Source organism: Mytilus galloprovincialis, chromosome 2, assembly GCF_965363235.1.
Source record: "Mytilus galloprovincialis chromosome 2, xbMytGall1.hap1.1, whole genome shotgun sequence".
Taxonomy (NCBI): domain Eukaryota; kingdom Metazoa; phylum Mollusca; class Bivalvia; order Mytilida; family Mytilidae; genus Mytilus; species Mytilus galloprovincialis.
Window position 1 is genome coordinate 2872939 of NC_134839.1, and position 22554 is coordinate 2895492.

A 22554-nucleotide genomic window follows, 5' to 3' on the forward strand; every position below is an offset into this window, starting at 1 on the left:
ACTAGTGGGGCGATTTGCCAGTGGGACGATTTGCCAGTGGAGCGATTTGTCATGGATTATTTTTTATCTTTTTAATATTGTGTGGTGAATTCATATATTTGGATTAAAAGGTCACGGGATGGATGAACTGTTTTGTTAATTGTGTTACCTTCTGAAAAAAAATCTTTTCAAGAAATGTTTCTTTTTGTCGCTTCTTGACGCTTCTTGTCGCTATTTAGTGAGACCTTTGGAGGTTGTCCTGAAGGACGGAAGAAGATTCAGCGGTAAGGTAAGATGCTCCGTATTTGTTGTGTATTTTAGTATTTTGTGGAACTCATCAACAGAAAATTGAGGAAAGCAACCTCCCAGGGTCTAGAGTTCTATCTTAATCTTAATGTTTAAAACCCAATATGTAAGCACAACAGCTGTATCTAGCAATTGAGACCCCTCTTCTCATTTCCCAGCTGCATGGAAAAAACTTAATAGATATTGATACCCTTTACTGGCTTTAGTTTTCTGATTAAAAACAGGCATGACAGGTTGAGATCACTGGCACTATAACTTATAAGTCTTGTTTTTATCCAATTAAAGGTCGGCTATCTATATATAACTTAATATAAATGGATAGTCAACTTTTCAATTGATAACTGTCTTGTGTTTGGGTGTAAAATGTTCAGAAATTGTAAGTTCAGCAGTATAATCCCTTTTAACATTAGATGATGCCTACGGTGAATAGTCAATAAGAAATCAATTATGATATGAAATAGCTTTTTGCATAAATGTGTAATGTTAAGATTTAAAAATAAACATTTAACCACTGTCCGAGGTTGGGGGAGGGTTTGGCGATAGCAGATTTGTTTAAGCTGACTACTTCTATATCTGTATGTGCCTGTCCCAATTCTCAATCCCTATTAAGTCACTCAGGACCCTGTAGTTCAGTAGAATACGGATCTGATTATCCCGATTCATCAGTGATCTAGAATGAGTTTTTCTCTATGGTGGGCCCCAAAAATAAATTTAAAGGGCCATTTTTAGAACTAATTAATGGGCCATGTTGGCAAATGAGTGGGCCATTCGTTTACAATAATAAAAAAAAAAGTATATATTTCAGCAAAAAGATAGTGGTACTTACCTGTATGATTCTGATTGATATCAAGGATATTGTTCCTGTTATTTATAATTTCAGTTTCAATGCATATACAATAATTTCTTCAAAACCAGGCAATATCTACGATAACCAGTACAAGTATTTACAATTTTTAAACTGGTACATGTTCATGTTTCTTTTACATTTTTCTTTTACATTAAATTTGGGTCTTCATTGATCGATATCGATACAATACATGTACCTATTCCAGACGTTCAGTATTAGAGGACGTTTTTGGCATTTCCTCTGCACTTCTTGTATTATTATTACTTCATCACTATGAAAAGAATAACAGTAGAGAGAAATGTTAATTGATAAGACACAACAACAATTCTCTGAAGACATGTTAAATGTTCAAACAAGCCAAAGACCAAAAAAATTGTCAAGGACAGTTAAACACTTTTTGTTTTAAATTGTGGAGACAAATACTGTATTCATATTAATACCATGCTTTTGGGTTTTTCAATCGAAATAATAGCAAGCTTACTTAGATGACTTAAAAGATTATAACTAGAGAAACTCGCAAGTCTGTACTAGCCAATTTTACAAATTAATAGTTGTTTATAAGAATTTATATCATGAATGATGGTTAATTACTTTTTTGGGGTAATCAGTTATACAGCATGTTACTATTATTACCATAGGAAAACACCCGAGACGTCCCAAAAATATATAGGTGCTCCTATCATTTGAGGGAACACTACACAGTTGTGTACACACACATGGAGACTAGAAACGCGATTGGAAATCCATTTGTCAATATCTAAAAGCTTCAAAATGAAGTGAAAAATATTGTGTGCCACGGGGGCGCTTACATTTGTCACTGTATGTGCCATTTCTAGTTGATAAGCGCAATTGGCGCATGGCGCACATCCTTCCCAATCACTGATTCATGTTAGCTCTAGTACTTGTTTGCCCTATTACCTTTTACCAGTCAGGGGACTTACTTATTTCCATAAAGGTTGAAAGTAAGAGTTGTCTTTCTTTAATAATCACCTATTTATAAGTAGTACAAAATAATCACTAGAAGAAGTGATTTAATTTTACTGTAGCTTTAAATATAGAATACTAATGATCCAGGAACTAATTTTGTTTCTAAACTTATCAGAACCAACATCTGTGTTGTCTAGGATGACCAGGTCATTTCAGGTGATGACCTTGTACTGAATCTAGGATACTGACATAAAAATCACTTGTTTAAGTATCATACCTCAATTTCCTTCCCAAAAATCACTTCTTTAAGTATCATTATTTTAATAACCCCACTAATTTCAACACCCCTGAACAGTGAAATTTTTATCTCAACAGTAGAATTTTATTACATTATCTGAAAGATGAAACCTTGAATTTTACAGGAAAAATGCTCCCACTGCTGGGAAATTTCTGTTAAGAAAGTATCAGTTCATTATGTAAAGCCATTATTATAGCATTTTTTCAACTAAAATAGAATTTGCAGCTAAATGATAGCATCAAAGGCATAAACCTTGATACTTCAAGAAGCAAACAATTCATTTTTTTCAATTTTACTAATGAAAAGATATTATTTAAACCTATGTGTTTAAAATTTTGGTAAAACTAGAAAATCACAATTTGTGACAAAACTTCGAATTTGCTACTCAAATAAGTGATTTAAAAATCACTTATTTCAGTAAGTCCCTTGACATGTTAACCTACAGTTTATTCAACTTGATTTTTTTTTTTTATTCTTGCATAATATTATTTATTTGAACAGAGTATGTTAAAGTTTGTTGAAAATTTTGCCTGTATTGTTGTAACAAATAATAATTTCCTTATTTTATGCTCCCGTCGTAGAGTAGGGGGCATTAAGTTTTACCCTTCTCCGTCTGTACTTACCTCCCCAAGTACGTACGTCAGTACGTCCCAAAATTGGTTTCTGTTCTGTAACTTTTGTTTGCCTAAACCAAATGTTATGAAACTTATACCCAATGCTAATTTCCACAAATCACAGATCAAGTATGAATTTTGGTGTTGTCATTTTTTTCTTTCTATGGTTATGTCCCTTTACAAATGGAAAAATTGCTGAATTTTTGTTTTTGTTCTCTAACATGTCTAATTTAGGTTTGTCTCAACTTAATGTTATGAAATGCATATTTAATGCTTATTACTACAAAACTACATTATACTAATAAAGTACTTTGATATAGTACTTTGGTATTGTTCATGATGTTGTTGTTGTATTTTGGAATTGTACTACTATTGTATTTTGATGCTGTACTAGACTTGTATTTTTTAATTGTAATATTTTTGTACTTTTAGTATTGTATTTTGGTGTTGTAAATAGTTGTACTTCGGAATTGTACTGATTTTTGTCGAGCCTGCAACTTTTGTTGCAGAAAGCTCGACATAGGGATAGTGATCCGGCGGCGGCGGCGGCGGCGGCTACGGCGGCGGCTACGGCGGCGGCGTTAGCTAACTTCTTAAAAGCTTTATATTTTAGAAGGTGGGAGACCTGGATGCTTCATACTTTGTATATAGATGCCTCATGTTACGAAGTTTCCGTCAGTCACATGTCCAATGTCCTTGACCTCATTTTCATGGTTCAGTGACCACTTGAAAAAAAAGTTCAAATTTTTTGTAATGTTGAATTCTCTCTTATTATAAGTAATAGGATAACTATATTTGATATGTGCGTACCTTGCAAGGTCCTCATGTCTGTCAGACAGTTTTCACTTGACCTCCACCTCATTTCATGGATCAGTGAACAAGGTTAAGTTTTGGTGGTCAAGTCCATATCTCAGATACTATAAGCAATAGGGCTAGTATATTCGGTGTATGGAAGGACTGTAAGGTGTACATGTCCAACTGGCAGGTGTCATCTGACCTTGACCTCATTTCATGGTTCAGTGGTTATAGTTAAATTTTTGTGTTTTGGTCTGTTGTTCTCATACTATATGCAAAAGGTCTACTATATTTGTTGTATGAAATGATTGTAAGGTGTACATGTCTAGCGGGCAGATGTCATGTGACCTTGACCTCATTTTCATGGTTCAGTGGTCAAAGTTAAGTTTTTGAGTTTTGGTCTTTTTATCTAATACTATATGCCATAGGTCAACTATATTTGGTGTATGGAAATATTTAATGATCTTTATGTCAGTCGCGCAGGTTTTATTTGACCGTGACCTCATTTTCACGGTTCATTGCACAGTGTTAAGTTTTTATGTTTTGGTCTATTTTTCTTAAACTATAAGTAATAGGTCAACTATATATGTTGTATAGAAGCATTGTTAGCTGTACATGTCTGCCTGGCATGGTTCATCTGACCTTGACCTCATTTTCAAGGTTCATTGGTCTTTGTTTAGTTATCTTGGTTAATGTTAAGTTTATGGTACAGTTGTTATAAAGCTTAGCTTTTTACTTAGGACTATCAACATAATATCAATGATTAGTATAGAAGGCGAGACATTTCAGCGTGTGCACTCTTGTGTACTTTGGTGTGCAACTCATGTTGTACTTTGATATGGAACTCATGTTGTACTTCAACATGTTCAATTGGTATGGAACTCATCTTGTTCTTTTGTACCACATCATGTTGTACTTTGGTATGGAACTCATGTTGTACTTCAACATGTTCAATTGATATGGAACTCATCTTGTTCTTTTGTACCACACTCATGTTGTACTTTGGTATGGAACTCATGTTGGACTTCAACATGTTCAATTGGTATGGAACTCATCTTGTTCTTTGTACCACACTCATGTTGTACTTTGGTATGGAATTCATGTTGTACTTTGATATGGAACTCATGTTGTTTTTCAACATGTTCAATTGATATGGAACTCATCTTGTTCTTTTGTACCACATCATGTTGTACTTTGGTATGAAACTCATGTTGTACTTCAACATGTTCAATTGGTATGGAACTCATCTTGTTCTTTTGTACCACACTCATGTTGTACTTTGGTATGGAACTCATGTTGTACTTCAACATGTTCAATTGATATGGAACTCATCTTGTTCTTTTGTACCACACTTATGTTGTACTTTGGTATGGAACTCATGTTGTACTTTGGTATTGTACTGATTTTGTACTTTATATTACAGAATCAAAGACAATGAAGCCAAGGAAGAAACAAAGAATAAGAAAGAAAGACAAGATGAAAGATAAAATTGATGTTCCAACAGAAAAGGAAAAAGATATTGAGAACGATGAAGTGACTTTCAAAGTTGTTGAGAAGCAGATTTCCTATCAACCAAATGAAAATATTAAGCATGCAGACCTGGATTATGTGTCTACGCTGTCTTTGGAGGTTTTATGTAATATCATGAGATACCTCCACCTGCGTGATTTTCTCAAACTCGATCATCTGAGTAAAAAACTCCACAATGCTGTTACTATGCATCTGCGAGTAAAAAAAAACTTAGATTTTTCTGAAGGGGAGTTGATAAGTTGGATGAATGATCGCTTGTCTGATTCTTCCCTCCTTCATTTGTTTAAGCGTTGTCATGACCTGCAATACATCTATGGATTTCATCCGCCATATCTCTCCAAAAGACGGCAGCGTGGAACAAAGAAGCTGAGTATACCTGGAATTATTGAATCATTGTCAGTATTAACTCATCTGAAAGGGGTAGAGGTCTCTGACACACTTGTATTAGGAACTTTATTCACATATTTTGCACATGTTGAGGTTCTTGGAACATTTCGTAATAGAGACGGGTGTTTCCCGATTGATGATTTCAATGTACTTCGCATCCCTGAAAATCCCAGAATAACTTCTATGCATTTAATAGGGATAGTTATTCCAAAGTTACCCCCCTTGATACATTTGAAACATCTACAGTTGCGATATGTACATTTCATTAATCCACAACCATTTAAAGACTTTGCAGTACCTAGCTTAAAGAGTTTTGTTATGGCTAACTGTGCAGGACCTACAAATGTTCTAAAGTATGTTCCACTGATAGCTGGACTGGCATCTGCAAGGAGCTTACAGCGTATGGAACTTATCAGAGTTCCTTTTCTGGGTAGGTTTATTCATGACACAAAATAACTGGACGGTAAGCAACCAACAATCAAGCAATCATGACAAAAAATAAGACAAACTGTACATATTAGATGAACATTTTCTGAAACTCTGTAAAATACAAGTCTTGACCAGTTCTTAACTTTGGTTCTGTGCAAAAGAGGGGTGAAAGATATCAGAGGAACACTCAAACTCATAGATAGAAAACAAACTGATAACACCATGTCTAAAAAGATAAAGACAAACAGACAAACAACAGTATACAAGACACAACACAGAAAAACTAAAGACTAATTAGCACAGCAACCCCACCAAAAACAGGGGGTGATCTCAAGTGCTCCAGAAAAGAGAAAGAAATGCTCACTCATGCATATCATACCTTCTGATCCTTACTGATAATTTGTTATTCTGTAGCAAAAAGTATTACTGAATAAAAGACATGCATGACATTTGAATTGCTAAAGTGTGATTGTAATTTTTTTTGTCATTTCAGGTGGATTATTACACCATGTTATACATGATGGAGGAGCTAGTTTGAGGGGTCACAGATTTAAAAACATGCAGACCATGAAGTTTGGAGCTTGTAAACATGTTATTGGTATGGATATAGGCTTCCTGGCTATAGCATCTGCAGAAAGGTATAATGGCTGTCCATATGAATCCACACATAGTCCTTTCAAGATTATTAAGAATACTGGTTAATCATAGAATTAAACAATTGACAAACTGTGGATTTATCTATTTTCGTGGGTACCAATTTTCGTGCTTTGAGACAAACTTGCATATGTGCATGTAGATATTTAATTTCGTGGTTTTGGTAAAGTCAGCATACATTCCATTAGAAAATTTGTAATTCATTGAACATTTAAATTTGTGGTTCCCCTTGTACCCAGGAAATCCACGAAAATTGGAATCCAACTTGTATAAATGAAACCACAGTATTGTTTGTTATTTTTGTAAGGTAGCTCTCCACAGTTAGAAAATGAAATTAAAATTGAACCATAAAATGTTTGTGTTATACCTGCACATGTTCATATGTAAGTAATCAGTATCTTCCAAAGATTTTTTTTATGACTCAGAATTCAAATTTTGGCAGTGAGTCCTCTACTGTTCTATGCCCCTTAAAAGTTTGGAAAAATATATTGTTTTTGTTCCCCCACAACCAGTGCAATGCATCAAATGCTCTCAAACAATATTTTCATATTTTATAAGCCAACTTGAGTAGGACATTTGTATCCTCTGACACATTATTTTATTTCCTTCTTTTCATGTCCTAATTGTCATGTTAAATTGTCATGTTATTTTTATAATCTATCAACAGTTTAGAGGAGATATATCTTCAGCCATCCCTGACAAAGGACAGTCTGTTCATAGCTTTGAAGACAGCATTTGTACAGTTTCCAGTATTTGACAGACTCTACCTTGGCTACACTGAACCTTTTCAAGAATCAGGTAGATTAAAATGGCTGATTAGGTTTTACGTCTACCACTTTTGTATAAAAATGTATTTACATTGTGTCATAGACCAAATTTATTATTTCAGTCCATGTTTACTTGTTTTTGTTAATATGTCTTTTGATTTAGTAAACCTATTCAATTGATATTTTATAATGTTTCTATGTTGTGATCGTATGGATAGTAAATCGGGCAAATTGTAACAAACCCCTGTGGTTACACTACTATTTTAGGTTAGGGTGAAGGTTGTATTCTGTTAAAACATTTAAACCAGCTAGATTTGTTTGCACCTGTCCTAAAGCAGGAACCTGTTGTTCAGTGGTTGTTGTTTTTTGATATGGTTCATTGTTTTGTGTTGTTGTTTTTCTAAACTAGACTGTTGGTTTTCTTGTTTGAATGGTTTTACACTAGTCATCTTTGGGGCCCTATATAGCTTGCTGTTTGGTGGGAGCCAAGGGTCTGTGTTGAAGACTGTACTTTGACCTATAATGGTTTACTTTTGCAAATTGTGACTTGGATGTAGAATTGTCTTATTTGGCACTCATACCACATCTTTCTATATCTATTATGGGATGATCATTGGATATTCTGGAGGGGTAATATCCTGGCCTGGAAATAAATAAATTTGCATAAGACCTGCTGATATTGAACTTAAAAGGCAGGAATCAATCATGTACAATAAGGGAAATAACTTTCCTTGAGCAAAGCCAGGTAAAAATACAGGCATGCATAGCAACAGATGAAAATGAATGTTCGATCTTAAAAAAGCCAACCGGACTAACACATTGCCATGTATTTATTTCAGGTAACTGGACTATCAAGATCTCTGGTAGTTGAAGGACAAGACTATTTAACAAATTGCCATGTACTTTTTTTTCCAGGTAACTGGACTAATCAAGACCTGGTTATTGAAGGACTGGACTATGAAACAAATTTCCATGTATTTTTCTTCAGGTAACTGGACTAATCAAGACCTGGTAATTGAAGGACTAGACCATGTAACAAATTGCCATGTACTTTTTTAGCTCACCTGGCCCGAAGGGCCAAGTGAGCTTTTCTCATCACTTGGTGTCCGTCGTCCGTCGTCGTTAACTTTTACAAAAATCTTCTCCTCTGAAACTACTGCGCCAAATTTAACCAAACTTGGCCACAATCATCATTGGGGTATCTAGTTTAAAAAATGTGTTCGGTGACCCAGCCAACCAACCAAGATGGCCTCCATGGCTAAAAATAGAACATAGGGGTAAAATGCAGTTTTTGGCTTATAACTCAAAAACCAAAGCATTTAGAGCAAATCTGACAGGGTGAAATTCTTTATCAGGTCAAGATCTATCTGCCCTGAAATTTTCAGATGAATCAGACAACTCGTTGTTGGGTTGCTGCCCCTGAATTGGTAATTTTAAGGAAATTTTGCTGTTTGGTTATTATCTTGAATATTATATATTATAGATAGAGATAAACTGTAAACAGCAATAATGTTCAGCAAAGTAAGATTTACAAATAGGTCAACGTGACCAAAATGGTCAGTTGACCCCTTTAGGAGTTATTGCCCTTTATAGTCAATTTTTAACCATTTTTCGTAAATCTTAGTTATCTTTTACAAAAATCTTCTCCTCTGAAACTACTGGGCCAAATTAATCCAAACTTGACCACAATCATCTTTGGGGTATCTAGTTTAAAAAATGTGTCTGGTGACCCGACCATCAAATCAAAATGGCCGCCATGGCTAAAAATAGAACATAGGGGTAAAACGCAGTTTTTGGCTTATAACTCAAAAACCAAAGCATTTAGAGCAAATCTGACATGAAGTGAAATACATTATCAGGTCAAGATCTATCTGCCCATAAATTTTCAAATGAATCGGACAATCTGTTGTTGGGTTGCTGCCCCTGAATTGATAATTTTAAGGAAATTTTGCTGTTTTTGGTTATTATCTTGAATATTATTATAGATAGAGATAAACTGTAAACAGCAAAATTGTCCAGCAAAATAAGATTTACAGATAAGTCAACATGACTGAAATGGTCAGTTGACCCCTTTAGGAGTTATTGCCCTTTATAGTCAATTTTTAACCATTTTACATAAATCTTAGTAATCTTTTACAAAAATCTTCTCCTCTGAAACTACTGGGCCAAATTAAACCAAACTTGGCCACAATCATCATTGGGGTATCTAGTTTAAAAAATGTGTGGGGTGACCCGGCCAACCAAGCAAGATGGCCGCCACGGCTAAAAATAGAACATAGGGGTAAATTCAGTTTTTGGCTTATAACTCAAAAACCAAAGCATTTAAGAGTAAATCTGACGAAGTAAAATTGTTTATCAGGTCAAGATCTATCTGCCCTGAAATTTTCAGCTGAATCGGACAACCTGTTGTTGGGTTGCTGCCCCTGAATTGGTAATTTTAAGGAAATTTTGCTGTTTTTTGTTATTATCTTGAATATTATTATAGATAGAGATAAACTGTAAAAAGCAATAAATGTCGGCAAAGTAAGATCTACAAATAAGTCAACATGATCGAAATGGTCAGTTGACCCCTTTAGGAGTTATTGCCCTTTATAGTCAATTTTTAACCATTTTTCGTAAATTTTAGTTATCTTTTACAAAAATCTTCTCCTCTGAAACTACTGGGCCAAGTTCATTATAGATAGAGATAATTGTAAGCAGCAAGAATGTTCAGTAAAGTAAGATGTACAAACACATCACCATCACCAAAACACAATTTTGTCATGAATCCATCTGCGTCCTTTGTTTAAAATTCACATAGACCAAGGTGAGCGACACAGGCTCTTTAGAGCCTCTAGTTTTCCAGGTAACTGGACTAATCAAGACCTGGTTATTGAAGGACTAGACTATGGATAACAAATTGCCATGCACTTTTTTTCCAGGTAACTGGACTAATCAAGACCTGGTAATTGAAGGACTGGACTATGTAACAAATTGCCATGTATTTTTTTTCCAGGTAACTGCACTAATCAAGACCTAGTTTTTGAAGGACTATGTAGCACATTGCCATGTACTTTTTTCTTGCCATGTATTTTTTGGGATACGATTGCTGTCAAGCAATCTGTAGACTTATACCAGTGGCTCATTACAATGCCCTCACGTCAACCGTTTTTATTCTAAACATTAAGGAACATCTCAGATTCTCATGATTGTCTTGCTTTAAAAGGTAAAAACAAACAAAGGGATTGAACTTGAACAACTTTCCTATAAATTTCTTTTCATAATCTTCATGTTTGATATTTCCCTTTACTTATATGATTTTTTTTAACAAAACGGAAAATCAGAATTAAGCAGTATTTATATTTAGTGTTTTTATAAATTTAGAAACACGTCAGAGGGAAGTCCCAAGTTTTGATAAAAATGCAAGAGTTCTCTGAATTCCGATAAATTTATTTCTGTCATATAAGAATTGAAGTGGAGTTTTTCTTATATGTCACCGTTATGAAACTGATATTTGATATTGTACTTCCATAAAGAAATAGAGAACAATCTAGGTCGTTTAATTAAAATTTAATATACGTTCTTGCTCCAGGGTTTAATTAGGTAATTATGCGCATGCGTATAGTTTTCTGGACTTGAAGGGGTATTAGATATATATAGATTGCATGGTTGCTCTGGATTCCACACTCAATTGAATAATTTAAAACTCATGGGATCCTTTCTTTGTATGTCTGCTATTGAGGGTTATTGTTGTTGCATAATTTAAAATCATATGCATCATTTAAATTAAAATAAATGTATTTTATAGCTACAACACCCCTTCAAGCGAAATGGAGTCTTCCATATTATCATTTCGAGTTGTCTCCCTTCCGGAAGTAACTTTCGTCAATTCTGAATGTAAATAGACTTCGAGAATAATTAACCCGTTCTGTCGATAAACATCGTATTATATTAAAAACGATCGCAATTTAAACCAAGGAATATGTACGGAAAGGAGTCATGACAACTGACCCAAAGGAAATTAAACATTTAAAGAGTTAGGAATGGGGTTCCTCCTAGAATTAATGTAGGAAAATAGATGATAATTAAGTAGTCTTTTTCTGGGACGCCTTCCTACGACATGATAATTAAGTAGTCTTTTTCTGACTATTAATGATACATGTAAGTAAGAGAAAAGAGGGGTGAAGGATACTTGAGGGACAATCAAACTCATAGTCCAAAATAAAATCACAACGCCATGGATAAAAAATAAAAAGACAAACAGACAAATAATAGTTCACAAGACACAACCTAGAAACTTAAGACTAAGCAACACGAATCACTGCCAGAAACTGGAAGTGATCTCAGGTTCTCTACGGAGTCGTAGAAAGGCGTCCCAGAAAAAAATTAAAATAGCCTTGCCAGACGTCATAATTATTTGGACTAATAATTAAGATACCAAGTGAAATACCTTCTCTCACTCTGAGTCTCAATGACTGCTGTGGAAAGTAAACTTGGAATTTATTGTACAAAAATAAAACACAATAGGCCCAAGTACATTGTTCATTCACTTTTATCCGGGATTGGCTATTTTGTAACTATTCATATTATGTAAATTACATTTTTCATGTGCAGTTGAATTAGTTTTGAAAATAATATTATCTAGCTACATGTATACATGTGTCAATAAAAACAATGGCAATCGTATCCCTCAGAGCTTTCTGCTCTTTGATTTTCCAGGTAACTGGACTGATCAAGACCTGGTAGTTGAAGGACTAGACTATGTAACAAATTGCCATGTACTTTTTTTCCAGGTAACTGGACAGATCAAAACCTGGTTATTGAAGGACTAGACTATGTAACAAATTGCCATGTACTTTTTTTCCAGGTAACTGGACAGATCAAGACCTGGTTATTGAAGGACTATGTAACACATTGCCATGTACTTTTTTTCCAGGTAACTGGACAGATCAAAACCTGGTTATTGAAGGACTAGACTATGTAACAAATTGCCATGTACTTTTTTCCAGGTAACTGGACTGATCAAGACCTGGTTATTGAAGGACTAGACTATGTAACAAATTGCCATGTACTTTTTTTCCAGGTAACTGGACTGATCAAGACCTGGTAATTGAAGGACTAGACTATGTAACACATTGCCATGTACTTTTTTCCAGGTAACTGGACTGATCAAGACCTGGTTATTGAAGGACTAGACTATGTAACAAATTGCCATGTACTTTTTTCCAGGTAACTGGACTGATCAAGACCTTGTTAGTGAAGGACTATATAACAAATTGCCATGTACTTTTTTCCAGGTAACTGGACTAATCAAGACCTGGTAATTGAATGATTAGACAGTGTAACAAATTGCCATGTACTTTTTTTCCAGGTAACTGGACTGATCAAGACCTTGTTATTGAAGGACTATGTAACAAATTGCCATGTACTTTTTTCCAGGTAACTGGACTAATCAAGACCTGGTAATTGAAGGACTAGACTATGTAACAAATTGCCATGTACTTTTTTTTCCAGGTAACTGGACTAATCAAGACCTGGTTTTTGAAGGACTATGTAACACATTGCCATGTACTTTTTTCTTCAGGTAACTGGAGTAATCAAGACCTTGTTATTGAAGGACTAGACTATGTAACAAATTGCCATGTACTTTTTTCCAGGTAACTGGACTAATCAAGACCTGGTAATTGAATGACTAGACAGTGTAACAAATTGCCATGTACTTTTTTTTCCAGGTAACTGGACTAATCAAGACCTGGTAATTGAAGGACTAGACAGTGTAACAGAATCTCCCTCTACTATAACAGATGTTGGAATGAAGGCAGTAGGAGAATGCTTTCCTACACTAAGATATCTAGAACTTTACAACAGCCCACACATACATAAACCAACTGATTGGTTTTCACCTGGTTAGAATTTACTTACAATTTTTATACGACCGCAAATTTTGAAAAAATTTTCGTCGTATATTGCTATCACGTTGGCGTCGGCGTCGTCGTCGTCGTCGTCGTCCGAATACTTTTAGTTTTCGCACTCTAACTTTAGTAAAAGTGAATAGAAATCTATGAAATTTTAACACAAGGTATATGACCATAAAAGGAAGGTTGGTATTGATTTTGGGAGTTTTGGTCCCAACATTTTAGGAATTAGGGGCCAAAAAGGGCCCAAATAAGCATTTTCTTGGTTTTCGCACCATAACTTTAGTTTAAGTTAATAGAAATCTATGAAATTTTGACACAAGGTTTATGACCACAAAAGAAAGATTGGGATTGATTTTGGGAGTTTTGGTTTCAATAGTTTAGGAATAAGGGGCCAAAAAGGGACCCAAATAAGCATTTTTCTTGGTTTTCGCACCATAACGTTAGTATAAGTAAATACAAATCTATGAAATTTAAACACAAGGCTTATGACCATAAAAGGAAAGTTGGTATTGATTTTGGGAGTTTTGGTCCCAACAGTTTAGGAAAAAGGGGCCCAAAGGGTCCAAAATTAAACTTTGTTTGATTTCATCAAAATTGAATAATTGGGGTTCTTTGATATGCCGAATCTAACTGTATATGTAGATTCTCAACTTTTGGTCCCGTTGCAAACTCCATTAGAAATTTGAATTGATATCAGTTTTGATAAAGGGAAACGGGGATGTGAAAAAAAAAGGGGGGGGTTAAATTTTCATAAATAAAAAGAAAATTTCTTCAAACATTTTTTTGAGAGGATTAATATTCAACAGCATAGTGAATTGCTCAAAGGCAAAAAAAAACTTTTAAGTTCATTAGACCACATTCATTCTGTGTCAGAAACCTAAGCTGTGTCAACTATTTAATTTTAGATTTAAAAAGTTTGAAGAAGAAATCTTTAATTGATTTGTAAAATCTTGGCATTTGTTTTGTGTAAAAAAAAACCATGTAATGTCAAAAATTTGATCACAATCCAAATTCAGAGCTGTATCATGCTTGAATGTTTTGTCCATACTTGCCCCAACTGTTCAGGGTTCGACCTCTGCAGTCGTATAAAGCTGCGCCCTGCGGAGCACCTGGTTGTGTATGATTTAGAATGTTTAGGTAGTGAATATTTATTGGATTTTGTTAATTGATTCATCTGGTATGACTATTCTTTGGTCAAATTAAATATTAAGGTACATGCACAATGGTGTGTTGCGAAATAGAAAAAAATGATAAAGTGTATTGCTTATAGAATAGTGAGAATAAATTCATAATTATTTTTAACACTCAAAAATTATTTATGAATTGTTATTTCAAATTTGTCAAGATATTGTTGCTGCTACGGTATAAGTAATATTTTTATTAAAAGGATTCCATTCAAATTGGTCAAACTTGTAGTTTTTTTTTCTCAGTTTTTAGTTTTGTGATTAATGCAACCAAAATTTCTCAAATACATTCTATAAGTGTGTAAAGTAATATGGTTCAAACTTTTTACTGATCAATTAGCATTTCCAAAAACAACAACTGTTACATAAGAGGAAAAAATATGGGTAAAACTGGAAAGTTGGTATTTCTAAATGGTTTCTATACTTTTTTCCGTGTATAGTTGTGTAATGTAATCCTGTGTAAAGTTTAACTGCATAATTGTCTCTTTTGGCCTTTTAAAAAAAAAAATGTTTAACAGATATGGAGCATAAAATTGGAGAATAAGGTTTTAAGGTGAGAGGTACGTAAATGAACGCCTCTAGCGGAAAACGGGAAAATAGTCGTTTGTTGCTATGGGAGTTATCTCCCGTACACCATAAAAAATATTTTCAAGATGTCGGAATATATTCCGCTTCGTCGGAATAATGGTCAATTTGGTGGAAGAGTATTGAATGCATCTCATCAAAAATATAGCTAAAATTGAATAATGTAAAATAGATATCTTGTAACAGTTAAACAGTGCTTTCCGCCCATAAAAATGAAAGAAACTTGGCATGTCGTGATGGCCGAAGAGCGACTGAGTTGGGTTTACTAATACTAGCTGACCAACTTAAAGCTTGCATATAAATTATGTTTCTGCAAAACTGTTTAAAGTACAAAGAATGGGTCTCGGAACTATTTGTTTATACCTTGGCCTGGGGTAACTGCCCATTCATGAACTTACTATATTACGCCGGTAATTGTAGACTCACGTAAAAAATCGGGAATGTTGATATGTGACGTAAAAAGTAAACGAAATGTAGTACATTGATAAGAATATCATAAACACGTACATGCATTACACACGTAAACTCCCACAATAACAAACTAAAGCTTACACTATATATTGTCATTTTATTCATTGAAATTCCAAAGCAAACTTTGTCAGGGACTTACATAATTCAGTCATTTGCATTCAAAGAAATAAATTTTCCCAAAACAACTGTCAACGTGAGTGAAAACGGCTAGGATGTATTCAATCCTCGACACAAAAAAAAAGAGGTTAATACTTATATTTTTTTTTTTTGATATTCCTGTTGTAACTGTTATATGATCTTTTATTAACCATTTTCTCATATAAATATAAACATATAAATCTTTCTTTACAGTGCTTTCTTTCACGTCCGCGATATGGTCTATAAATAGAATTTGAAAATGAAAGTACTAGTGACAAATAATTTATATTGAGTAAAAATAAATATTGAAAAGCAAAAGCGTTTAATTGCTTTCTGTGTGACATGAAATTTGTAAAATGTAATGTCGGAAATTACTTCAGACGGGTAAGCAAGAGAAAGTGACAATAAACTTGAACGAGAATCATAATGACTAATGGTGATGGGACCTTCCGCATGAACAAACGGAAACTTCGAAGTAAAACTGTCTTTCAAAATGAACGAAAATTTAAAAGAAATGAATACACGTTGCCTTTCAGTCAATTTGAATTGAATGGAACATTGTTAATTACCAGCTTTCAGTATGAAAAAGCGGCAAGGGAAAAATATAGATCCGCTGATTGAAAATTACGGTTTACCGGCCGCCACTTCAAATATAAAATAATTAGCAAAGATATATATTACACTGGAGATATAGAAATTCATTTTAAATTGCGCAAAATTTCGGAATTACAGTTATTTAGATTTCAGTTGATACTGTTTATATACATGTGCAAATGCTGCTATAAAAATTTAGAATTAGAGTTTTTATTTTTGCTTTACGTATTTCTTCTCAATTTTCGCAAAACTTGCAAAAATTCTAAAGTACGAACAGGAATATTGTTGGCATAAATTACGAGGTCCATAATGCTGTTGGCGATTTCCAATCTCTGCAACATCTAATACATACATTAAAATCCCTCGAAGACAGTTCTTCAAAATCACACGCAGCTTTTCTATTAAGTATATTGTTAGCTTGATCATTATAGCTTACAAAATCTAGACTGGATACATTTATCTGAACATCGTATAAAGTGTGTTCAAAGTCTATGTTGAACAATTTATAACAACACATAGCTGAGTCGGGGATAGAGCAGATTGGTATCCAGAGAAAACATTGCGAAGCCGAATAACAAAAAAAAAAAAAAAAGAAAGATAAATAAGTTGGAATTTATATACATTTTTTTTTTAGATATTCACATCTATGCACTGTTTGCACTATAATAACGGAACAAAACCAACGATGGAGAAAAAAGTAGGGATAATATGCAACAAACTTTGAAATATTCTCTTTGTTTGTCTTTTGCCTATAATCTACATTTATCTCACATCTCCTTTCGTGTCATATTAAACACACTACTTAAGTTTGCAAATGACCAGTACTATTTGGATCGAAGTATGTGTTCATGTGTATGTTCTCGTGTCATTGAACCATAATTTTACATACACTTGTCCGTCTGTCTGTCCATCTTACCGTCCAAAATTGGTTTTCGTTCTCTAACTTTAGTTTGCCTCAAACAAATGTTAGAAGACTTATACACAATGTTGAATACCAAAACAAATCACAGATCTAGTTTCAATTTAAGTGGCGTATCTTGTAAAGTTTTTTAGTAATATCACTTTATAACATCTATAAAATATTTTGGGATGCTATGAATAACAAAGAAGCTAAATTCATTCAAGTATGGACATCACAATATAGCAACTAATTACATAACAATTAATTATGTAATAATTATGTCATCATGAAATTATCACAATTTGAAAGATAAATTATTCTTCTTTCTTTTGGTACCTCATTTATAAAATTTAAAGAAGGATGAGTGGAATAACATCAGTTTAAAGATGTCTGATTGGGGATGAAAAATCTTTGTATTGTGCTACCTTAAATTGAATTTAATGATTTTCTTCTCTATTGAGGATAAAAAGTGTATACATGATTCTAGGGGAACATATGCATTGCCATGTATCATGAAAAGTTAAATATCTAATACTTTTTACCACAATGTAGTTATCGGACTTCAAGAAAAAAATTGTTTTGATAGCCTTTATATTAGACATCAAGCTGATTTATTTTGAATGATTGATGTTTGGTTGATTGTTGGTGTTTTAAACCACTTTTACAGAAGCCAGAGTGTTTAGAGGACTGACAACCCTTGTCAATTAAGAATGGAGTCCAGTGCACTCACATGAGAGTGTTAGGAACTCGCAACCGCAGTGTAACTGGCTAGTAACTATTTAAAACATGCAGCCGCCTAGGCCCCATACGAGTTATGAAATTTTATTCTTATAATGAACAACAATATAATATTTATTTTGTTATTATTTAGATGCCAATGCCTGGGATTGTCTACGTGAGCTGGTATTAAGACGATGTCATTCTATCAAGTTAGAAGAATTTTGTGCATTCATACCTTCACTTCCTGTGATAGAGGCCATTCACTTAGAACTAATGTTTAGGGAACCCCCTAAAGGATGCGCTAGGTAATTGCTATATAGCCTTTGGTATGAATACAAAGGGAATTAATACATTAATCAATTTAACTTTTGTACCTTTAACACCAATAGAAATGTGCTGTTTATTTATCTATTACATAGCTGGAAAATGTATTGTCTCTTGAAAACTGTTAAAATCTTTTTTATACTATGAATAAACTCATCATAGATACCAGTTTAAAATTTTGTATTTGCACCAGACGCAGGTTTTATCTACAACAAATTCATCAGTGATGCTTGAATAAAAAAAATGTTAGAGTTTTTAAAAAGGCTAGATACTGTGGATTCATTTCTTTTCGTGTGTATCAATTTTTCCGTGGATTGTTGAAAACTTGCATAGTCATGGATATTTGATTTTGTGGTTTTGCCAATTTCTATATACAAAGCCTACTGAAAATTTGATATTCGTTGAACATTTGAATTTGTGATTCACGAAAGCCACAAAATCGGTATCCAACGAATATTAATGAATCCACAGTAAAGATCGAAGTTGAAGAGTATTGAGGACCAAAAATTCCTAAAAGTTTTGGCAAATACAGCTAAGGTAATCTATTCCTGCCTGAGGTAGAAAAGCCTTATTATTTAAAAATTCATTGTTTCTGTTAAAGATAACTGAGTTATATACCTCTGTTTAAGCACAGTGGTATACAAGACAGAAATAGAAAGTATGGATGTTGCATACAGACCTATTGACTCTTATATTTTTTTTTATTATTATTACAGGGTTGGTTTGAGTGCAGGGACTGGATTTGGTTTATCATCTTCTCTTATACCAGATGCTCCTGTGGTTCAGAATAACCAAGTACCCAATCAGAATGAAGTTAATAACAATTTGAATAATATTGCACCCAATCAAAATGCAAATAACAATTTGAATAATGTTGCTGCTAATCAAAACGCAAATAACAATTTGAATAATGTTGCAGCCAATCAAATTGCAGATAACATAGCAGGCGATGATATGAATATTGTGGTAGTCAATGGAAATTTAGTGAATGAATTAAATGCTATAGAACCTAATGTTGCAGATGGAAATAATGATGCTGATGCTCAAGCCAATCAGAATATCCATGTCAATATTGATTTAGCCAATCTGGAGGACATTGATGCTTCATCCAATCAGAATACTGCTAACACTGCAAATTTAGCCAACAAACAACCAGGTCCTGTTAATGTTGATGCTGCTAGTTTCAATGATAACAATATTGAAATGAAAGACATAGCATCTGACAGTAAAACTGATGATTCATCCAAGAATAACAAAAATACTAAAGAAATGTTGGAGACTGCAACTTCCACTGAAAGTTCATTCCATAAACAAACTGAAAATGAAGTAGGAATAAAAAATGAGAAGAATTTAATGAATAACAGTGCAGCAACAAGTTCCACTTATATTTCTGACTACAATATTTCATTTCCAACAAGCAGGCACAAATGTCAGTCAGATATCCATAGCTGTGGAAACCAAAATCATAGGGACCAAGCTTCTAATGGGGGGAAATGTGTTACTAGAGACAATCTATCTTCACTTTCTAATTCTTATAAAGTTAGTTCAGATGAAAATGTAACAAATAGTAACTCTGAAGATACAATATCATCAACAGAGGTAAAACCAATTTCTGTTGAAGGTAAATGTACATGTGATAGAAATCCTCCTCTGTGTGTGACTGATGACCCATATAAATGCAAAAAATGTGATTCAGACTCCTGCAATAAAATTGAAACGTCAGATATTAATACTGAATGTGTTGAGTGTAATAGTAAAAGTGCAATTCCCTTATCAAATTCAGAAAGTAATGATAAAATTGAAAACAGTTCTGTGACATCACAAACACAAACGTGCAAAATATTCAATGAATGTACAGAAACTATAAATGTGTCAAATAATTCATCATGTGGGACAAGTAAATCATGTGGGACAAGTAAATCTCAATGTGTTGCTGAATATGATGGAGAGAAAGAGACAGGTGATTGTAATAAAAATGAATCCGTTCATCAATGTAATAGTGCTTTAAAGTCAAATAATTTGATACAGGACGTACAATCAAGTGAACTGAATGAACAGTTCAGACAGAAAGTACCGGTACTGGATCAGGACAAAAGTGACCCCAAAACAGAATTGTCTGCTGCTAATTCTGAATGTAGCTTTTCAGGTGTGACTACACGAAATGGGAAAAGTTTAAAATCGTCTTCTGCTAATTCTGAATGTAGCACTTCATGTGTGGCTACACAAAATGGGAAAAGTTTGAAATCGTCTGCTGCTAATTCGGAATGTATCTCTTCAGGTGTGACTACACGAAATGGGAAAAGCTTGTATGGAAAGAAAAAGGGATTGGTAAGAAAAAAGAAATCACAGAATTCAGGAGCAGATGGGTGTACAGATAGTGTTGAAAGCATGGACAAAGATCCAGTCATGCTGAACAATGCATTTACTTCAACTTGTGATAATGATGCATCTAAAAATGAAGCAAAATCCTCACAAAAGAGCATAAACTACATAAAGAATGTACACAAACCTAGGAAAAAAGATAATGACAAAAGAGAAATTTTTATTTTAGAAAATGAAAATGAAGAAAATGGAAAAGAATCTAGTGATAGGAAATATGAAGTATTTATGAACCCAGCATATACTAAATCCAATGATTCTAGTGTAGTGAATGATAATGATGAACAGCAGTATTCATGTCCCACGACACGATCAAAATCACGTCAGAAACAAGAGAGTGACCAACAAGAAGAAGGATTAGAGTACAGAAAAAGGAAGTCCATGTCGAACTTTGATACACCAATTAATTTTAAAAAGAAATGCGTTGCACGAAAAGTAATAACATTAAAGATTATGTTTGATAGATGGTGCCAAGTCAATGTTAGTGATCTCAGACAAACTGCAGGCACTGCAAGTAAAGACGGACACAATTCATGTAAGTAATATTAATGAATACTATACCTAGTACATAGGCAAATTTTGCTTGCATGAATTTTCACATAAAAGTAATGTGAGTTGAAACTATACATGAAATTCACAGGAGCAAATTTTGACTGTGAACTACATTTTAATCAGAAGGTGCTTAAAATAATAGCAGCAATAGTAAATTTAAAAAATACACTAAAAGATATATTTATTGAAAGGGAGATGGAAGTTACCAAAGGTCATTCATACATGCAAGTTGATGACAAACTGGCAATGCCATCGCCAAAACACTGAAACAACCAAAAGACGAACAACATTATACAAACCATAACTACATGAGGAACATAGAAAACTTAAGATTTAGCAACACTAAACCGAGTTCTACTCATTGGAGGTGAGTTCTTTTGAGTGTAAAGATACAAAAAGTTAATAGGATAGGCATCAGTGACTCTAGGACAGCAATGTGACAACACAAAATAAAACCCTTTATCAATGATGAATTTGACACCCAATTGAACCTGGAAATATCAGCTAAACAAATGTTCATTAAACTGCTATAGGTGGCACAAGTGGTTATATTAAGATTGTCCAGAAATCTAAGAAGTCTCCAGTTATGTGTGATAAAATGACCAGTACCAGTGACCCAGTAATGGAAGATGACCGTGTTCAGGTAGGTGATTTGACCGGTGATTCTAATGAAAATGGTATATTGGTATAAATGACCTTTCCATGGAGGATGACCTTAACAAAATGTACAGGTAATATGATATAGTTTTTTTGAAACATTGGTATACATTGTAGCCTATTCATTGAGGATGACTTTTATAACATGTGCAGGTATGCCAACTGTCACTAAATAACCTTGGCCAGCTACATGTATGTATACAAGTTACCGTCTTATGGGAAATGACCATTTATTGGGAAATTATAATTTCTAATTTCAACAACCCATGTGTGGCATTTTTTAAGAGTTATCATCCTGTAGTGCCTAAATGTACTACCTTAAAAGGACTTTAAAGTAAGGTTTTTGAACATTTTTACAAATTACAGCTTGTTTCAAATGAGATAATCCCAGGTTGTAATCCTTGTAGGTAAGATTTGACCATCTTGGAGCAAAAAACCTGATTAATTATAAAAAAGAAGATGTGATATGATTGCCAATGAGACAACTTTCCACAGGAGACCAAATGGTACAGAAATTAACAACCATAGATAATGGTACGGCTTTCAACAATGAACAAAGACAATACTGCATAGACAGCTGTAAAAGGCCCTGGTTTTTTTTCAGAAACTTGACCAATAT

The 22554-nt window shown here is 33.8% G+C and overlaps 1 protein-coding gene across 1 annotated transcript in view; it reads left to right on the forward strand.

The window, feature by feature from the left end:
* The first annotated feature begins 301 nt into the window (after nucleotides 1-301).
* LOC143062683 (uncharacterized) overlaps nucleotides 302-22554 on the forward strand; it is a 41579-nt gene continuing 19326 nt past the window's right edge. Inside the window, exons 1-8 of the mRNA XM_076234424.1 lie at nucleotides 302-391; nucleotides 5190-6113; nucleotides 6606-6750; nucleotides 7434-7564; nucleotides 13245-13418; nucleotides 18175-18328; nucleotides 19064-21261; nucleotides 21812-21921. Of these exons, the coding sequence (XP_076090539.1) occupies nucleotides 5201-6113; nucleotides 6606-6750; nucleotides 7434-7564; nucleotides 13245-13418; nucleotides 18175-18328; nucleotides 19064-21261; nucleotides 21812-21921 (3825 nt within the window). The 5' untranslated portion in view covers nucleotides 302-391; nucleotides 5190-5200. The remainder of the gene's footprint in view (nucleotides 392-5189; nucleotides 6114-6605; nucleotides 6751-7433; nucleotides 7565-13244; nucleotides 13419-18174; nucleotides 18329-19063; nucleotides 21262-21811; nucleotides 21922-22554) is intronic.